This window comes from Notamacropus eugenii, chromosome 6, assembly GCF_028372415.1.
Source record: "Notamacropus eugenii isolate mMacEug1 chromosome 6, mMacEug1.pri_v2, whole genome shotgun sequence".
NCBI classification, from domain to species: Eukaryota; Metazoa; Chordata; class Mammalia; order Diprotodontia; family Macropodidae; genus Notamacropus; species Notamacropus eugenii.
The window spans coordinates 326,790,246-326,807,274 of NC_092877.1; the positions used below are offsets into that span (position 1 = coordinate 326,790,246).

General features: G+C 34.2%; 1 protein-coding gene across 10 annotated transcripts in view; it reads left to right on the plus strand.

Annotated features, from left to right (window-relative positions):
• AGFG1 (ArfGAP with FG repeats 1) overlaps positions 1-12,332 on the plus strand; it is a 95,963-nt gene extending 83,631 nt beyond the window's left edge. For 5 of the 10 annotated variants that reach the window (XM_072618060.1, XM_072618062.1, XM_072618067.1 and 2 more), the window contains 8 exons: positions 483-692; positions 3,044-3,224; positions 5,358-5,437; positions 5,694-5,786; positions 10,019-10,177; positions 11,169-11,260; positions 11,367-11,398; positions 11,655-12,332. In XM_072618060.1, coding sequence (XP_072474161.1) covers positions 483-692; positions 3,044-3,224; positions 5,358-5,437; positions 5,694-5,786; positions 10,019-10,177; positions 11,169-11,260; positions 11,367-11,398; positions 11,655-11,760 — 953 coding nt within the window. In that variant the 3' untranslated portion in view covers positions 11,761-12,332. The remainder of the gene's footprint in view (positions 1-482; positions 693-3,043; positions 3,225-5,357; positions 5,438-5,693; positions 5,787-10,018; positions 10,178-11,168; positions 11,261-11,366; positions 11,399-11,654) is intronic. The other 5 variants (XM_072618064.1, XM_072618066.1, XM_072618063.1 and 2 more) reach the window with 3 other exon arrangements.
• The last annotated feature ends 4,697 nt before the right edge of the window (positions 12,333-17,029 follow it).

Genomic DNA, 17,029 nt, shown 5'->3' on the forward strand with positions numbered 1-17,029 from the left:
AATAGTAGTTCCTCTACAAATTAAACAAATCTGAACTACTAGAGCAAGTGTTTCCAGGTCAAAACAAAACACCTTTCATATTTTGTTTAATAGACTAAGTATCTTGTTTAAACTGTGCCTCCATGAAGTCCACAAAGAACTTTAACTTTCAAGTTTACCTCTTTTCCAAAATCTTAGTTTGAGAACTGAAAAATAATCTATATTTAGCACAGTTGGTGAATAGAAAGGTTTTTCATGAATAATATAACTGCTTAGGGTAACACATTAATTTTAGTAACTTAGAGAAATGAAAAGTTAGGGTATGTACTCTTTGTTTTATGAACACCTTGAAAATTAAGATGTACAGATTATGTAAAATCATGTTAAGGAGATTAAAAATCATTTCCACTTTTTAAGGATGTAAGGTTGCATTCAAATAAGCAATTATCTAAGAATATTGGGAAGAGACCATATAAAATACAAGTGTTTTTATTTCATTACAGGTGGAAGTGTGGGATCAGTAAATGCTAATTTTGCCCATTTTGATAACTTCCCCAAATCCTCCAGTGCTGATTTTGGAGCCTTCAATTCTTCCCAGAGCCATCAAACTGCAGCAGCCATCAATAAAGTTGTAACGAAAAAAGCTAACCTTCAGACAACTGACAAATATGCGGCACTTGCTAATTTAGACAATATCTTCAGCACTGGGCAAGGTACTGAGCCTAAAGAACATCCCCAGGTCCATGTGGGTTGTCAGTGCGAATGCATGCATTAAGTCTGAGGATTACACTTTATTGGGTTTTGAAAAAGCAAAGTTTACCTTGCTAAAAATCTTAAGGTAATTTTGAAAATTTACCTGAGGAATTTCAAACAGAAGAAACTTTAAAGTTTTAATATTAATAGTCCCTTAAGCCTTCTTTGGAAATTTAACACAGTCCATTTAATATCACCAGTCATTTTTCTTGGTTGATTATATTTGAATCATTCTCATAAAGTCAATTAAATTGTGTAAGATAACTTCTTACATTTATTATTCATTTATTTATTTATTTATTTAAATGAATGAAGAAAAAATCACCAAAGTCTCATAATTGGAGAGTCCCAGGGCTTGAGTCTTTAGCTCAACAGTGATAATGTTGATGTTCTTTTAATTGTTTTCATGTCTTTGTCAGATGCACTATGGTGACCATGAATACAATTGAAGCAATTAAATGAATGTCATTAGGGTACAAGATGTACTGAGTCTCTTGTACCAAAGTGTAAATAAATCACACTTCCCAATTCCCAAGTCAGAGGAGCTCTGACCGTATTTAAGAAGTGAATGGCAGTAGCATTGCTGATTGAAAATATTAACGTACCCTACCAAAAGCATCAGGTTTTTGCTTTGTAACAACTCTGGGGAGATGACATTCTCAGACAAGTTTTACCACTAATATGTAAGGGTAGTTTTCACAGTCTTAATGTCTCTAAATCTGTTTAATCAATATCTAAAATTGTTTATTTACTGACAATAACTAATAGAGCAGTCTCTAAACATCTTTCTAATCTTTACTTTGTTTAGCACATTTAAAAATATACTACTTTGTATGAATTTAGAATTAAAAAAATACATGTAGTTAAATATTTTATATTATAAAAACTGAAAAATGGCTAAAATTTCTATTATGTTGCTTTTAAAATCTTAATCTTATTTCTAGAGAAAATATTTACATTTACATATGGAATTGTGAAGAAAGTTTTTCTCTAACGATATAACATTTTGTAGTACCTATTCTTTGCACAGATGGTATCCCAGAAATTACTTAAAATCTTATACAACCATTTCCCCATGTTCTGGAAATCTGTTCTCTTTAAGTAATTTGCAAAGTTATTTAATATTTATCCTGAAGAGGAGAGCCCAGCTTCTGTGTAACTACTTGTGAGCCCTTTGGTCAGACCTTTTCAAACAAACATCAACAGACAAATAGCCTTTCTTATATGTTACTAACTTTAGTCAAAATCTCTTGACTGAAGGAAAAGTCAATTTATGAAATATTTGCTTATAAACCTGAGATTAAAAAAAATACTTCCTGAAGATTAATATATTCCATGATATTCTGACCAAAAGTGTCACCAGTGTGCTTTGTTTCTAAAGATTCAGAATGAGGAATCCTGTAGCTTTGTTTCTTATATAGATGTCATCCCAAGTAGGCAGTTTCTCATGTAATAATTGCATTTTATGAACTGCTTTTCTGATCAGACTTTACATTCATAAAGCATTTTTTTGTTTAAATATATGATTTTATAAGAATTACTATGTTATTACTCAGGACTTCAGTTAGTCTCAGGGGCAAAATTTTTCTAAATACGAATATAAGATTAGGAAGTGAAATGGAATCTATTCCAATTCCTCCCCTCACCCTGCCATTTTGCAAATGAGGAAAATGAAGTCTAAAAACATTTAGTGTCTATAGGTTCTACATGACAGCTGGAATTTGAACTCAGAGCTTCTAGTTCCAAATGTAGTCCTTTTTCCATTACAAAGTAGACGCCAATGACAAAATACATAATTAACAGAACTTTGCTTTATACCTAATGTTTTAGGAATTTATTCACCCAATGAAATGTTTTTTGTGTATATGTATGCCATTACACATATAGTATATATGTGTCTGTGTATGTGTGTAGACTCAAGTTGTATGTTCTTAGTGAGAATCAGCCGTAGAGAGAATTTCTAGTTAATATTTAAATTTGTTGATAGTATGCTATTCTTAGAAATGCTTTTAGATTTCTTAGTTTTAATTGCATAATGCCAAATTTTCCAAGCTAATATGTGCATTGACCTACCCTACCTAATTTTTAGTCACTAAATTCATACTGTGTAATAGTATCTTCATGTTTGTATAGCTTTTTTTAAACTAGTTCCCATTATTTTATTCATTGAGCCATTTTTTTCTCAAAATCTATGTACAAAGCCAGTTTTTAAAACACTGTTCATTTTATTGCCACATTAATTTAATATTTGCTATTACAAGTTCGCTAAATTTTTAATCTAGATCTTTAAAAGAAATTTTTTAAACTTTAGGTGGTGACCAAGGAAGTGGCTTCGGCGCAGTAGTTAAAGCTCCCACAGGTGCTGCTGTTTCAACACCAAGTCAGTCAAGTATATCGTCAGACAAGTATGCAGCTCTAGCAGAATTAGACAGTGTTTTCAGCTCAACAGCAACCTCTAGTAATGCATATACTTCTACTAGTAATGTTAGCAGGTACTTTTTCTGTTTCAAAGTTATATTTCACCTCTATATGTTAGAATCCATTGCCTCATTGAAACTCGGGGAGTAAATGAGTTTGCCAAGCAATAGAGTGTAGAAACAGAAGAGAAGAGGACCAAAATTATAGAGTTGGAAAAGCAATAGGAAACTAGGGAAGGAGTGGTTAGAAACCCTGAAGGAGAGCAAGAAAGTACAATATCTTTGAAGTTTAGGGAGGAAAGTAACTCCAGTAGGAGGATGCTATCAGTTTGTCGTGCTGCAGAGGAGTTATCAGACTGAAAACAAAAGAACAGTTTTAATGGAATAGTGCTGGCAGAAACCCAAGTGTAAGATGTTGAGGGAAAGAAGGGTGTGTGTGGACAGTGGAGAAGTGAAAGCTTTCAGGTATAGGCAACTTTATCACAAATTTTAGGAATAAAGAGTCAAAGGTAAGGGGGTTTTAGTATTGTGGAGAACTGAAGATATGTATAACCAGATGGAAAGGAACTCAGGACGACTAGGGAGAAATTTAAGATGCAGAAAAAAGGAGATGAATGCTGGAGTAAAGTTATGTGCTGGAGGAGGCAGGAAGGAAAAGGGAGTAATGGAGAGAGGTGTGGGTTTGAGGGAGCAGGAGGGATATTTATTCATCTGTGAGCAGAAAGAGGTAGGAGAGAGAATGATACTACTGATGAGGTTTCAGCAGTGAAAGAGGTTTGGTTATTGGCTTCATTCTTTAGAGTGAAGGTAGACTGGGTTATTTGATGTAAGTGTAGGATCAGATTAAAAGGGAGAGGAAAATGTTCAAAGTATTCATTCTTGGAAACAAGGTAAGGATAAGGGTAAAATTAACAATTATCTGTGAGTAGTAAAGACCCAACAAACTTAACATGCCATGAGTTTGTAGTGGTTGAAATCAGCTCAACTTTGATACTTTGTCCTGCCAATACTTAATATCCTTGAAGCAGGAAGAAACCATATCAAAGGGATGGGGATTTGAAGATTCAGAGTGTCAGAGGCTCAGTCAGAAGGAGCCAAAGATGTTCAAGTAGTTATTAGTGAGTCAATTAAATGGTAGACCATGTGAGTGAGACTGGGTGTGGGAAGGCAAATGGAGCCAAAGTGGAAGACAGTGATTGGGAGAATAGGAATGAGCTATGGGATTGAAAATGTTTGAAGAGTAGATTTAGTGTGAGGTTAAATGAGAGAGTAGGAAAGGTAGGTACAAGGATCAAACGTGGAGAATGAATTTCAGAGTTCCAAATCTGGGAGGCAGCACCATCTTTCAGCAGTCCTCCAGGATGATAGAGAGAGGATGAGGTGTTGGCATTGTATTAAAATTGCTAAAGGAGAGTATCAGCTTTGATATACTTATTATGTGTTTACTACTGATACTGGTAAATAAGCACTCCTGATAGTAGGTGGTAAATTATACTTACCATGAACTCTGATATTTTGGTAACAAGAATCTTAAAATCTGAGAGATACAAGGACTTCCACATTTCATAGATTAGAGAAGTGAGACAAGACAAAAGTTACAATTTTCCCATTCAGTTTGTCCAGCGTTAAGTACCTGCTATGTACAAAGCACTGTTAGGCACTGGAATGCAAGAAAAAATGAACATATTCCTTAGAGAATTCATATTTCCTGGGATGAGTATGAAGATAGGACATAGAAAAGTAAGTACAAGGTAATTTAACAGAGACCCCAATAATACCTGAGGATTGGATACTGTATTCAACTTTAGGTTTTTCTGTAAGTAAAGCATGGGGGTGGTGGTGGTACTTTTATTTCTTTTTATTTAATTTATAATAATTTAATTTTTATTAATTTATTACCCTAAGTTGCCCTTTTTGAATTCCCATTTAGTTCTTGCATTGAGAGAGAAGTGAAAGTAAAATCACCTCACTTGGCATCTCTTTAAAAAAAAAGGCTAAGGTGGAAGAAGAGTTCAAGTCAATGACTGAGTTCTAGGATTATTTATATATTTTTTTCTTCTATTAAACTGTGTTATGCATAAAGAGTTGGTTGGCTACCTTGAATATTACCCTCTGTTTTATTTTATGTCTTCATAATTAGACCCTTAAAGATTTTTGAAGCTCTTTTTCAATTGCGCAACTTTGACTTCTTTAAATATTTATTTTCAGCAATGTCTTTGGAACAGTACCAGTGGGTGCTGCTACACAGACACAACCTGCATCTTCAAGTGTGCCTGCTCCATTTGGAGGTAACATAAAGTGTTCGTTAGGTTCATATTTCTTGTGTATTTTCCAGTTTCTGACATGCTGCACAAATAAATGCCTAAAAGAGTATATTTTAAGAATGTTTCTGAGTTTCTTGAATGTAATCAAACTTGTTTATATAATCAGTTAGAAATTGTATATTCTTCTATGGAACAGACTGTAGGATTACATAATAAATATATAGAATATTTTAATAAAAAAATAATAATTATTTTATTGGTTATCATAATTTCTTTTCAGCTCCACCTTCCACAAATCCATTTGTTGCTGCACCTGGTCCTTCTGTGGCATCATCTACAAACCCCTTCCAGACCAGTACCAGAGGAGCACCAGGTCAGAAAAAAACTCATCTTGTATATTTGTTGGTAATCTTTGGGGGGATGTTCATAGCTAGAATTTATATAGCATTGTAAGGTTTGCAAAGCATTTAAAAATGTTATCCTTGGGTGAGAGGTAGTTGTTATTATCACCCCCATTGTATAGATGAGGAAGCAGAGGCAGACAGACGTTAAGTGTTTTGTTCAGATTATACAGTAAGTATATGAGTTGAAATTTTAACTCAGGTCTTCTTGACGTTGGGCCCAATGCTGCACTGCCTCTCTCTCCACTGGGGCTAACCAGGAAGTGCTTTTTAAAAGAGGTACCAAGGAAGTAGCAGATTTGCCCATAATGAAAAACTAATGAGGCAAGAATTGATTTGTTTTCCAAATTACCTTTTTAAATATAATTAAACTTTTATCATGGGAGTTTATCAGGATACCTATAAAAGTTATTACAGAAATTTTTTAACAGTTTTTTAATAACAGCTTGCTATAATGCGTAATACAGACCATTTGTAAGATTTCTTCATGTCTTCTATCTGATGGAAACCTTGAATACCTGGCTGAGAAATGTATGTGTATAATGCACTTTGTGTTTTTAAAAAATCCTACTCATTTTTACCTCTTGACTCTTTTGGTTTGGACCACAGCCTCGTCTATGATACTGTCTTGGTTTGTGTCTTACTAATCTGTTCACCAAAGCCATTGCAGCTCCTCAAGGATATGGGGTGGATAGTGTCTGCTGTTGCCTTGCTATTTTTTTTGTTTTTGTGTTTATCTGTCTTAACAATTTTGCTGCTAATGTTTAAATGCCAACCAAATGAGATCATAATGTAAGTCTTAATGAATAAATTTAAAATATTTTCACCAAATTAACCTCTCTTTACTAGCAACTCTTTCAGTTTATGTTTGACAGAATTTAATTTAGTATGAATATTGAATGATGAATGTTGACATTAGCTGAAGTTTTTACTTTACTGCTGTTATTTTTCCTTCAAAACTTTTTTGAGTAGTTTTGTCATTTTACTGGTATAAAATGTCAGAATAAATAATAAAATACTGTGATATTTTACTTAAGCTAGCTGATTATTATCGTCTCAGTAATAATAAATCACATTTATATAATGCTTTAAGTTTCATAGATGATTTTCCTCAAACCAAGTCTGTGAGGTCCTTAATAGAGATAGTGTCATCTCTGTTTTATATATGAGTAAACTAGGGCTCAGAGACATAAGGATCACAGGCTAATTAAGTATCAGGTCTGCAGCATAGACCTGGTCTTCTGATTCTTACCACTACATTTCATTGTTTTTTTGGACTGTATCTTTTCTAAATTTGATATTGACATAATGCAGTTACATATTTCTTAATTAAGGTTCATCTTTCACTTAGAGAAATTTAACATATTAAGTTGTATGTAGTACATATAGACACATATTGTCAATAAGCATTTACAAAGTGCCAGCTGTGTGCCAGGCACTGCTCTAAGCTGTACAAAAGCAAAAAGAGAAAGGCAGTCCCTGCCCTCAAGGAGTTTACCATCTACTCTGGGAGATAGCACACAAAAGGAAGCTAAGCAAAGGGAAAGGGAAGAGAGAGGAGAAGGTGCCAGGTGGGAACATGGTGGAGAAGTCCCAGAGGAGGGTGTCCAGGGGAGGGATGGGATGGGGTGCCTGAGCTTAGCTCCCTCCTTAAGTGGAAGTTGTATTGAGTCAGAGAGCTGATTGTGGTGAGGCTCAGTTCCAAGGCTGGTGGGGATATCCCAAGAATGAGTTCCCTGAACAAGCAGATAAGTCCTAGAGTAGAGCAGCCAGTGGAGAAAATTTTATTTTTTTATTTAAGTACACATATGCACGTGTACATATGTACATATATTTGTGTGTGTATACATTTACATAACATACAAACATATGCATATATATGGGGGGGTTGGTTGTTATATTGGAGAGGAAGGAAAAGAATGGTCCAAGTATAAACATTTTCAAATGTCTGCTGCCTACTTTAAAAAAAGTATATGAAACCTTAAAATGGATAAAATAACAATTTCAGTTATTCAGATAGTAATCTTCAGTGCCATAGAATGTTTCTTAGCAGTATTAGTTAAATGAGGTGATAACTGCATGTAACTGTAAAACTGTAAATATAAATTAATTCTTGAGGAGGCATATGACCTGCAGATTATTTTAACATCTATGTCTTATACTGACTGTTAATTTTCTCCACGGAATCCATGTTGTGAACCTTTTCTTGTGCTTGGACATTTTTTCCCCCTTTGTTAACTAAGGTTATGTTGTCATTTTAAAATTAATGTACTAAGTTAAAAATTTATATGCAATGCCTATGTAAACAATGTGACTTCACAGTTTGGGGGGAACTTTTTTGAGAATGTGACTTTTTAGACATTGTTCTATTTTATTTTAGATGGGCCCTGGAATGGATATTTTGTGTGTGGCTTATAATGTATAAGATAACATTTTCCCCCAGGGGACACAATTTAATGATAGGAATAAATAGGCCTATGTAGACATTAGACTCTTAGTAGTTGTTTTCTTATTAGAATGGTATTTATCACATCTAATTGCTTGTTGAAACTACCAAATACTTTCTAATATTTGGATTTATAACTGAAAAATAATGCTGATTTTCAGGATTTTTTTCCTACCCTGGTTATATTTGCTGTCTGTTTAGCATAAATCCTTTTTTTCCTATGTAGTAACGAAGTGTTTCCACTTTCTAAAAAGGCATCTGTTCACATTTAGCCCTTTATAAAATAAAAGTAATGTTATTTGATAAATGGCTGTCCATAAATAAATCTAAATTATTTGACACTGTCTGATCTCTTTATGGCTCTCCCTAAGGCCTGTCAGGAACAGTGCACTCTCACGTGTTTCCTCATGCTCATTTTGGTAGGTTGCCCCAGCTGATAATATAGGCTACATGTGGCTCAGTGTTTCCCTGCTTGTTAAAGCTTCTTGCTGGTTTCTAATTCTTTGCATGTGGGAATTTTAGTAGGATTCTTCCATGTTTTAAATGGAGTGGGCATGGATGTTTGGCATAGGTTTAAATTATGACTTATAATTCGATATTTTTAAAAAATGCTGTTCAAAGTATTATTGCTTACTTCCATGGTCACATTAGTCTGTACCTAGAGCTTCTTCAGTGTCTTCCTTGAAGTTTCTGTTCTAGTAGCTTGAGTGACACCTTTTGGATTTAGCAAACCATTGCACCATATTATCCCAGTGAATTTCATTTGTGTATGTCTTCACTTTGGCTTTGCAGTGCTTTCTCAAGAAGTATTTGTCAGAGTTATGTCAAGAAATCATTTGTTAGAAAGCCCTCTTTTATCCCATGCCTTTTCCTTTTAAATTCAGATGCTTCTTAAATGATTTTGTAAATTTGTAAAGGAACATGATGGGGAAAAATGAGTATATTTGTGTCACATTCTAAAAGAAGAAATTAGGGTTAATTACATGTATATTTGGTGGTGTGAGAATTAATTTGGCAAAAATCTACAAAATGCTTTCAGGTGCTCTGAGAAATACAGCATATATTGTATATTATCACTTCTATGCTTTAAGTGAATGGTCCAGTTGATAGTCTGAGGAAAAAGAAATTGGCCTTTTATTAAAGCAGTTTTAGTGGAACTCATTATGTAAATACTGTTTTCCTGGATTTAGAGTGTTGTCACTAGTTTTTATAATTCTGTTCACATATATTTTTCCCAGTACACATGAAATGGGAAGGTTCTTCTACCTGGATTGTTCAACAACAGTAAAGCATAATTTTTTCCTGTTATTTCATTAGCTTAGCAACGCTATCTTTTTCTTTATACTTGCAAACATGAATTGCATGTTTTTGTTTTAAATGTGTTTTGCCTTGTTTGTAGTTATTTGGAGTATGGAGTTTTTTGTCGGTATCTAAATTAATACATATCGTCTGAATTTTGAGAATATGTTTTTTAAAAACTATTTCTAGTGACCACTCTGCTAATTTTATGCAGGAAAATGTGTTTTGGGGGAATGAAAGGATAGAGATTATTAAGAGCTGAAATCTTCAAAATACAATGCTTCAAATTAATTTTTAAAAATGCCCAATTTTTTACTTAGGTTCCATCCTAATACAATTCTGATTAAGCACATTTTTGTTATGATGCTGACTGTTTGGCCTCAGTAGAAGGAGGAGTAAGAATACATTTTTTTTCTAATACATTTTTTTGTCTAATGGCAATTATTTTCCTCCTATAAGCGGCGACATTTGGGACAGCATCCATGAGTATGCCAACAGGATTTGGAACGCCTGCCTCCTACAGTCTTCCGACTAGCTTCAGTGGTAGTTTCCAGCAGCCTGCTTTCCCAGCCCAAGCAGCTTTTCCTCAACAAACAGCTTTCTCTCAGCAGCCCAATGGTAAGATATGACTCATGGGTGGCTTACAGCATTAAGCTAGACATTGTTTTAAAGGGATCACTTTGAGAGAGAGAGAGAGAGAGAGAGAGAGTGTGTATGTATGTGTCTGTGTCTGTCTGTGTTTGTCTATGCGTATATATATGTATACACACTTTTTGTACTTTAAGGATTTATGATTTCATTTTATGAGTGCTTTTCTTTACTAGGCAGTCAGCATTTATTAAGTGTCTGTGTACCATCTGATAGTGATTTTCTAGAATCTGGGGGTGCAAAGGCAATGAATTAAATGATCTCTATTTATTCTCAAGGAACTTTCATCCTATTAGTATAATATATAATGAAGCCACAGTAATACATTGAAGTCAGGTTGTGAATGCCTTTAAAAGTCAAGGTAATTTTTATTTTATCTTAGAGTGAATAGAGAATCACTGGAATTTATTGAGTAGAGGACAGATATGGCCAGTCCTTCACTTAAAGAAAATTGTCATCTATGTGTTATCATCTGTGAATTAAAATTTATAATTGTCTGGTACTATTATGCTTTCACATGAAACATAATTTGACAACATAATAAATTAGAATTTTTCCTGATAATTAAAGTCAATTGTAAGATATTCTGGAATAGTGTAAACTCCTAGAAGGCAGAGGCTGTCTCACCTTTGTACTTGAATCCCCACTAATGGACACCTAATAAATGCTTGTTATATGACAGAATCTTTTGAGTGTTAGTTATCTAAGGTATTTTGGTGGTTGAGGCAAGCCAAGAATAGTTTGAGAGATATTTGTTTTTAAGATACTCTATATGAAATTTTACATCTGAAATTTGAGAGACCGGGAAATCTCAGGGCATAGTTCACAAAAATCTTTAACATTACTATTATACTCTATCCTGCTAAAAATGGAATTTCTAAGAAGTTGATTATGAGACTTCATAAGCATAGAGGCATCTTTTCATGTATGGATTATAATTGATGGGTCTGTGTTTAACAAGGTGCAGGCTTTGCAGCATTTGGACAAAGCAAGCCAGTGGTGACCCCTTTTGGTCAAGTGGCAGCTGCTGGAGTGTCTAGTAACCCTTTCATGGTAAGTAAGTTTAACTGCCTAATTTTCTAATTGTATGTATTTGAACACATGTTACTATTTACAAATTTAACTTCAGAAACATGAAGCTATTTTTCTTTCAAATTAGGAAAAGAAACATGTGAATCTTTCTATATGCAGGTTAGTATTCTGATGCCATGGCACTCATAAGGCTGTTTAAATTCAAACAGGTTATCTATAGTCAATCCTCTTCTAAAGATTGTAATTTTCAGTTGGCGAGCGTGCAAACACCTGCTCAGTCCTTTGCTGAAACATCACAAGCAACATTTTATAGAAATAGGGCTTCCCTTTCCTATTCTAATGAAGCTAGCATCTTAAGACTTTAATTTATAGCGTATTTTCTTTGTGTTTATTTTTGCCTTCTGTTTACTTTTAGGCTGGTGCACCAACGGGACAGTTTCCTACAGGAAGTTCATCAACCAATCCTTTCTTATAGCCTTAGAGACACTTTACTGGAACGGACTTTTATTGTGGTCACCTAACATCTCTCCGCCTCTTGCACTGTTGTCTCGTTTCACTGATTTAGCTTTAAACACAAGAGAAGTCTTTAAAAAGCCTGCATTGTGTATTAAACACCAGGTAAAATGTGCAAAACAGAGGGCTCTGGCAACATCTTTTAATATGTGAATTGGCAGAAAAGGTAGCGGTATCATGTATAGTAAAATTGGCTAATAAGTTATTGCAGATACCACGTTCATTATGCTGCAGTACTGTACATATTTTTTTCTTAGAAATTAGCTATTTGTGCATATCAGTATTTGTAACTTTAACACATTGTCATGTGAGAAATGTTACTGGAGATCAGCCACTTTAAGGTGCTGTCATATCTCTTGGAATGAATGAACTAAATCATTTTATCCATTGCTACTGGAAGTTATTAAGTCAAGATTGGGAGGTTTTGTTCATTCTTCAGTTATTTTTTTTCTTTCCTAAAGAGCTCTTCTATTTATACATGCCTAAGTTCTTTAAAATGTAGAGGGATACCTGTCTGCATAATAAAGCTGATCATGTTTTGCTACAGTTTGCAGGTGAAAAAAATAAATATTAGAAAATATGCTATTGTTTCTGTGTTCTTGCTGCAATGCCTTTACCAAAGTGGCCTTAAATACGAATAGGTAAATGGGAACATCTTGAATCAAATTTTTAAAAGCTTTCTCATGGCTAACCTTTATATGGTAACAATTTATAAAGATTATGGGAAGGCCATGTGGAAAATTTATTTAAAGAAAACTATTACATCAGTTAAATTCAGGAATGTCAGTGGTAAAGCATTTATATGCAGCTGGTCAAAATCACCTTAATTCTGGTTTCTTGACAGTTTATGTGTTAGCAATTTGTTTTAAAAATTGCATGTATATGTAGTTATCCAAGCCTTATTAGTATTTAATCATGAAACATAAGAAGAAAGCACAGGGTCTATTTCAATATTTTTTTTTTTAAGAATGATCTTTGAATGTATTTGAAATATACATTATCTGTTTGACTTGATTCCACTTTCATTTAAGCAGATTAGATTAGTATCGTCAGAAGGAAATCTGTTTTATGTTCAGTAGCTGGAGCAAGAAAAACAGAATGTTCAACAGCTGACCAGAGTGCAAAATTCCTTGTTAAAGGAAAGCCAATGATGTTAATGTTTAGTGGGTGCTTAATATTAAAATTCAAATGAATACATATTAGATAATCTACAATATATGCCTCAATCATCTGGAAGTCATTTATCTGGCCATTCCAGTTATCTTGTACATACTTTGGAATAAAAAAATATACCTCTTAGCACCATGATAGTTATCATAATGTCTCTGTACTAAATCTAATGTACTTAACTCATAGAAGGAGAACTCAGGTCAGTAGAAAGAACACTTGCTATTTTATTTTACACACAGCAGTTATGTGTGGTTTTCTGACTTCCTAGTCCACGACAGATTAGAAGTTGCGAACTTGAATATATAGAGAGCAGGGCTTCTTAACTTCTTTGTTTCATGTATCTCTTTGCCAGTCTGGTAAAGTCTAAATCCTCCTTCGAATAACATTTTAAAATGTGTAATATAAAATATATAGAATTACAAAAGAAATAAATTGAAACAGTTTTCAAAAAAGATTTTTTTAGATCCAAGGTCATAGACTCTACATTAAGAATCCCTGGCATAGTTGTGGAGGTTTACTAGGTGCATGGGCACATTGACAGCAGTCAGAGTTATGGTCATGGTGAGATTGGAGAAAAAAGCCTGAAAATCATACACAAGAACTAAGAAAGCATGGCATTCCAGGCTCCCTTAGAGACATCACTGCCCGATAATGTTCATAAGTATGTTCCTGACTTATTCAAGGAGTTAAATCATGTTCAGTAGAAGTATTGAACATCATGGAAATGTGTATTAACTTTTAGAGTTATTCTCAAAATTATTTAAAAATTTAAATTTGTCATTTAAAATGATATATAAATTGCCTAGAAAAATTACTAAAGTGAAACAGTTTCTTCCCTAAAGATACTAACTAAATGTATCATCATAGCATTTTAAAATGCATACCTGGTATTTTGGGAGCAGTTCAGTCAGTGTCTACTTAACCTTTACTGATGTCTGGCTTATCATGACTATTTTACTATGCAAGCTGGCTTATGCACAGGGACCTCTCCTAAAGCAATGCATTTTATCATGTTAGAATATTGAGCATACTGTGTGATATGTACCTCTGGTTTGTCTGTGTCAGTTTATACATCAGATGATTTTACATGCTGAAAGGACTACTTAAGCCCCTTTCCCATTTAAAAAAAGGCTCAAAGAAATGTGTTTGGTTTCTAAATTTTGTATATTGGATTCCAAATAAGCTAGCTTACCATCCTAAAGAACCAAAACTGCAACTAAAGATTTTAAAGACTAAAATTTTTACTCAGCATGTCTTATAGGTTTTTAAAAAATTAAATGGAATCTCTTGTGGACTATTTTAAAATATTAGCTACAAATCTTAGATCAATGATTATTTTTTAATGAAGAGCTATTTTTGTGGCTTTGATCTTGTATAAAATTATATTTTACCACTATACAGAATCACATTAACTTCCATTAGAAGTCATTGCGCCAAACAGCTTCTCTTTGTTGTAGTGAGAATGCTTGGGATTATGGTGGGTGTTTGGAGAAAGTAAAGCTTTAAAAGGAAATAGAAACTAACTTTTTAAGAGTCTCATTCTTGATTGGAATCAAACTCATTTTATTCTTTCAACCAGATTTCTATAAGGGTTCTTTCCTATATTGGTGTGAAATCCCTGTTGTACCAGTGGAAAGGATTTTTTGCTCTGCCTTCAGTAGAAAATAGAGATAAACTTAATATTTTTCTTTCTCCTTTAACAGCTATTTATGTACTTGAAGTACATTATTATCTTAATCCCTTAGTTGTAACTAAGTTGATATTGTATAGTAATTTCTTCTACTTCAAGTTTCTGTTATTTCATCAGTGTAGGTCCTCCCTTTACTAATGTGTGTCATGTACTCTTGAAGTACCATTGCTGAAAAACTCATCGTCATGAAGGGAGGGGCTGGTGACCATTAAGACTCTCCATCGTGAGGAGTCCCTCACTGAGTCCTTAGTTGAAGCCTTTTTAGCTCTGTTGGACTTGCCAGAACATGAGCTCAGCAGGACCCAAGGTTAACATTGTGTTTACCCAAAAGTACTGGGGGAGGATTTCACTGGGGGCAGTTGTTTTCATCCCAAAAACAGAATAGCATGATTTGTTAAAAGCCTATATTGTTTATGTGTAGTTCCTTAATATTGTAATTTTGAGAGGTGAGAGAAACATTTTAGGGTTATATACATTTATTAAAAGGGAAAGAGAGAAAATATATTCATAACACTGAGCTGTTAAGAAACACGGCTAATAGAATTAAAGGTGTGTTTACTATCTATGGAAAAAAGACTGGTTGTAATATGTATTTTTCCTTGGCATTTTATATTATTCATGGTGATCTCACATGTTTATCATTTTTAGAAGCCATGCAATCAATGTCAAGCAAATTAGTTTAGGACTAATGGTGTCTGAAGAGCTATGATTTTTTTCTTCCCTTTTGGAAAGTAAAAAGCCCTTTTTTTTTTTAGTCTATTGCTCTTGCTGGGTAAGCCCTGGTCCATGTTATGGCATGTTAGCCACTGATCTTTGTCCCTGCAGCTACTTGTGAAGCACATGCTTCTAGACATTTTTTAGACTGAGAGCAGGACACGGAGGAGAGGATGTAGAGCAGCAAAGGTATATGTAAACTGATGCGACACTTTGTGGCAAAACCCATTTACTAAGGTAGTTGTAGCAAATTGCTGATTCCCTTTGAAGTTTTAAGATGTCCAAAACATGCTAAATTCTGAGTAGTATAGCACTAGTTACTTTTATCAGGCTGTGTAGAGGCGAATGAGTATGCATGCGCACACACATACATACACACATTCTCTCTCTGTCTCTCTGTCTCTCTCTCGCAAAAAGCCTTCCTCATTTACCTTATTCTGTTTTCCTTTAACTTCAAGGTTTATTTAAAAATACGAATTTGTAAATGTGTCAAATTTTGCTAAGAGTGTGTTGTCATCTAGCCATTTTGCAACGTTTTCCTATAACAAGGCACTGCTGTTTTAAGGTATGTGTCATCTAACGTAAATGGGAAACAACTTCAAATAAATTAATTTATTAATAATGTCTGCATAATATGGTAGAGTGGCTTACCTCTGCCTTTTATTTTCATACTGCCTTGATCAGATAATTATAATTTGACAGGTGTGGTTTCTTTTTTTTTTTTTTTTTTGCTGAATCTGAAAAGGACTTCGTACCTTTGAGGTTTATTACTTTCCTCTTTTAGGTGTTGGAATGGCTTGTTTTACAGAATTTATTTCCTGTCTTGAAGTTCCCTTTTAGAATTATAGCATCATAGATTTACAGTTGAATGAAATCTTAAAGGTTACCATTTCACTCTCTGGGAGCTTACATACAGTGGCTTGCCTAACAATTAGTAAATGTGAAAACCTTAGCCCTTTTCCCACTATATGATGCTGATTTCCTTTGACCATCCCATGTTAATTATGGGGCAGAGTAGGAATTGCAGTTTTGTTATTATGTATGAATTATTTAAAGTCCTGTCAATTCATCTTTCATTTGGTCTCCATATACCCAGTGCCTCAACTTTACTTCCTGGATCTGCCCTTTGTACTCCTGTTCTCCCCTTAGTCCCTCTTGCATGGCACTGTCATTATTAGTCTTCTTAAGGCATCGTTTTTTGTTTTTTGTTTTTGTTTTTAATATATCACACTTCTACGAGCAAATCTTGGAAATCTCCCTCTTGCCTAAAAGGTAAATTTAAGACCCATTGGAATCTGCCAAATTTGTCTTCCTGCCTTAATCTCCCTACAGGAACTGTCCCTTCTGACCACTCTGGCTGTCTTACTCTTCTCCAGAGCATCCTTTTCATTTACCTGCCACCATTCTTAATAGCACTTACATAATTCTTTAATGTTTACAATATACTTTACAAATATTATCTAATTTTAACTCACAAGAGCCCTGTGAGGTAGGTGCTATTGTTTCCCCCATCTTGGGGCTTAGGAAACTGAGGCTGACAGTGTAAGGGACTGGCCCAGGATCATGCAGATCACACAACTGAAATTGGTAAGTTGGATCTGGATTCTGGATTTTCAGACTCTGGGCCCCACTTGGCTCAGATCCGAGTACTTTTCCATTTCCTATTTGCCTGTTGAAATCTTATTGGGACTCCAGGTTTTGCC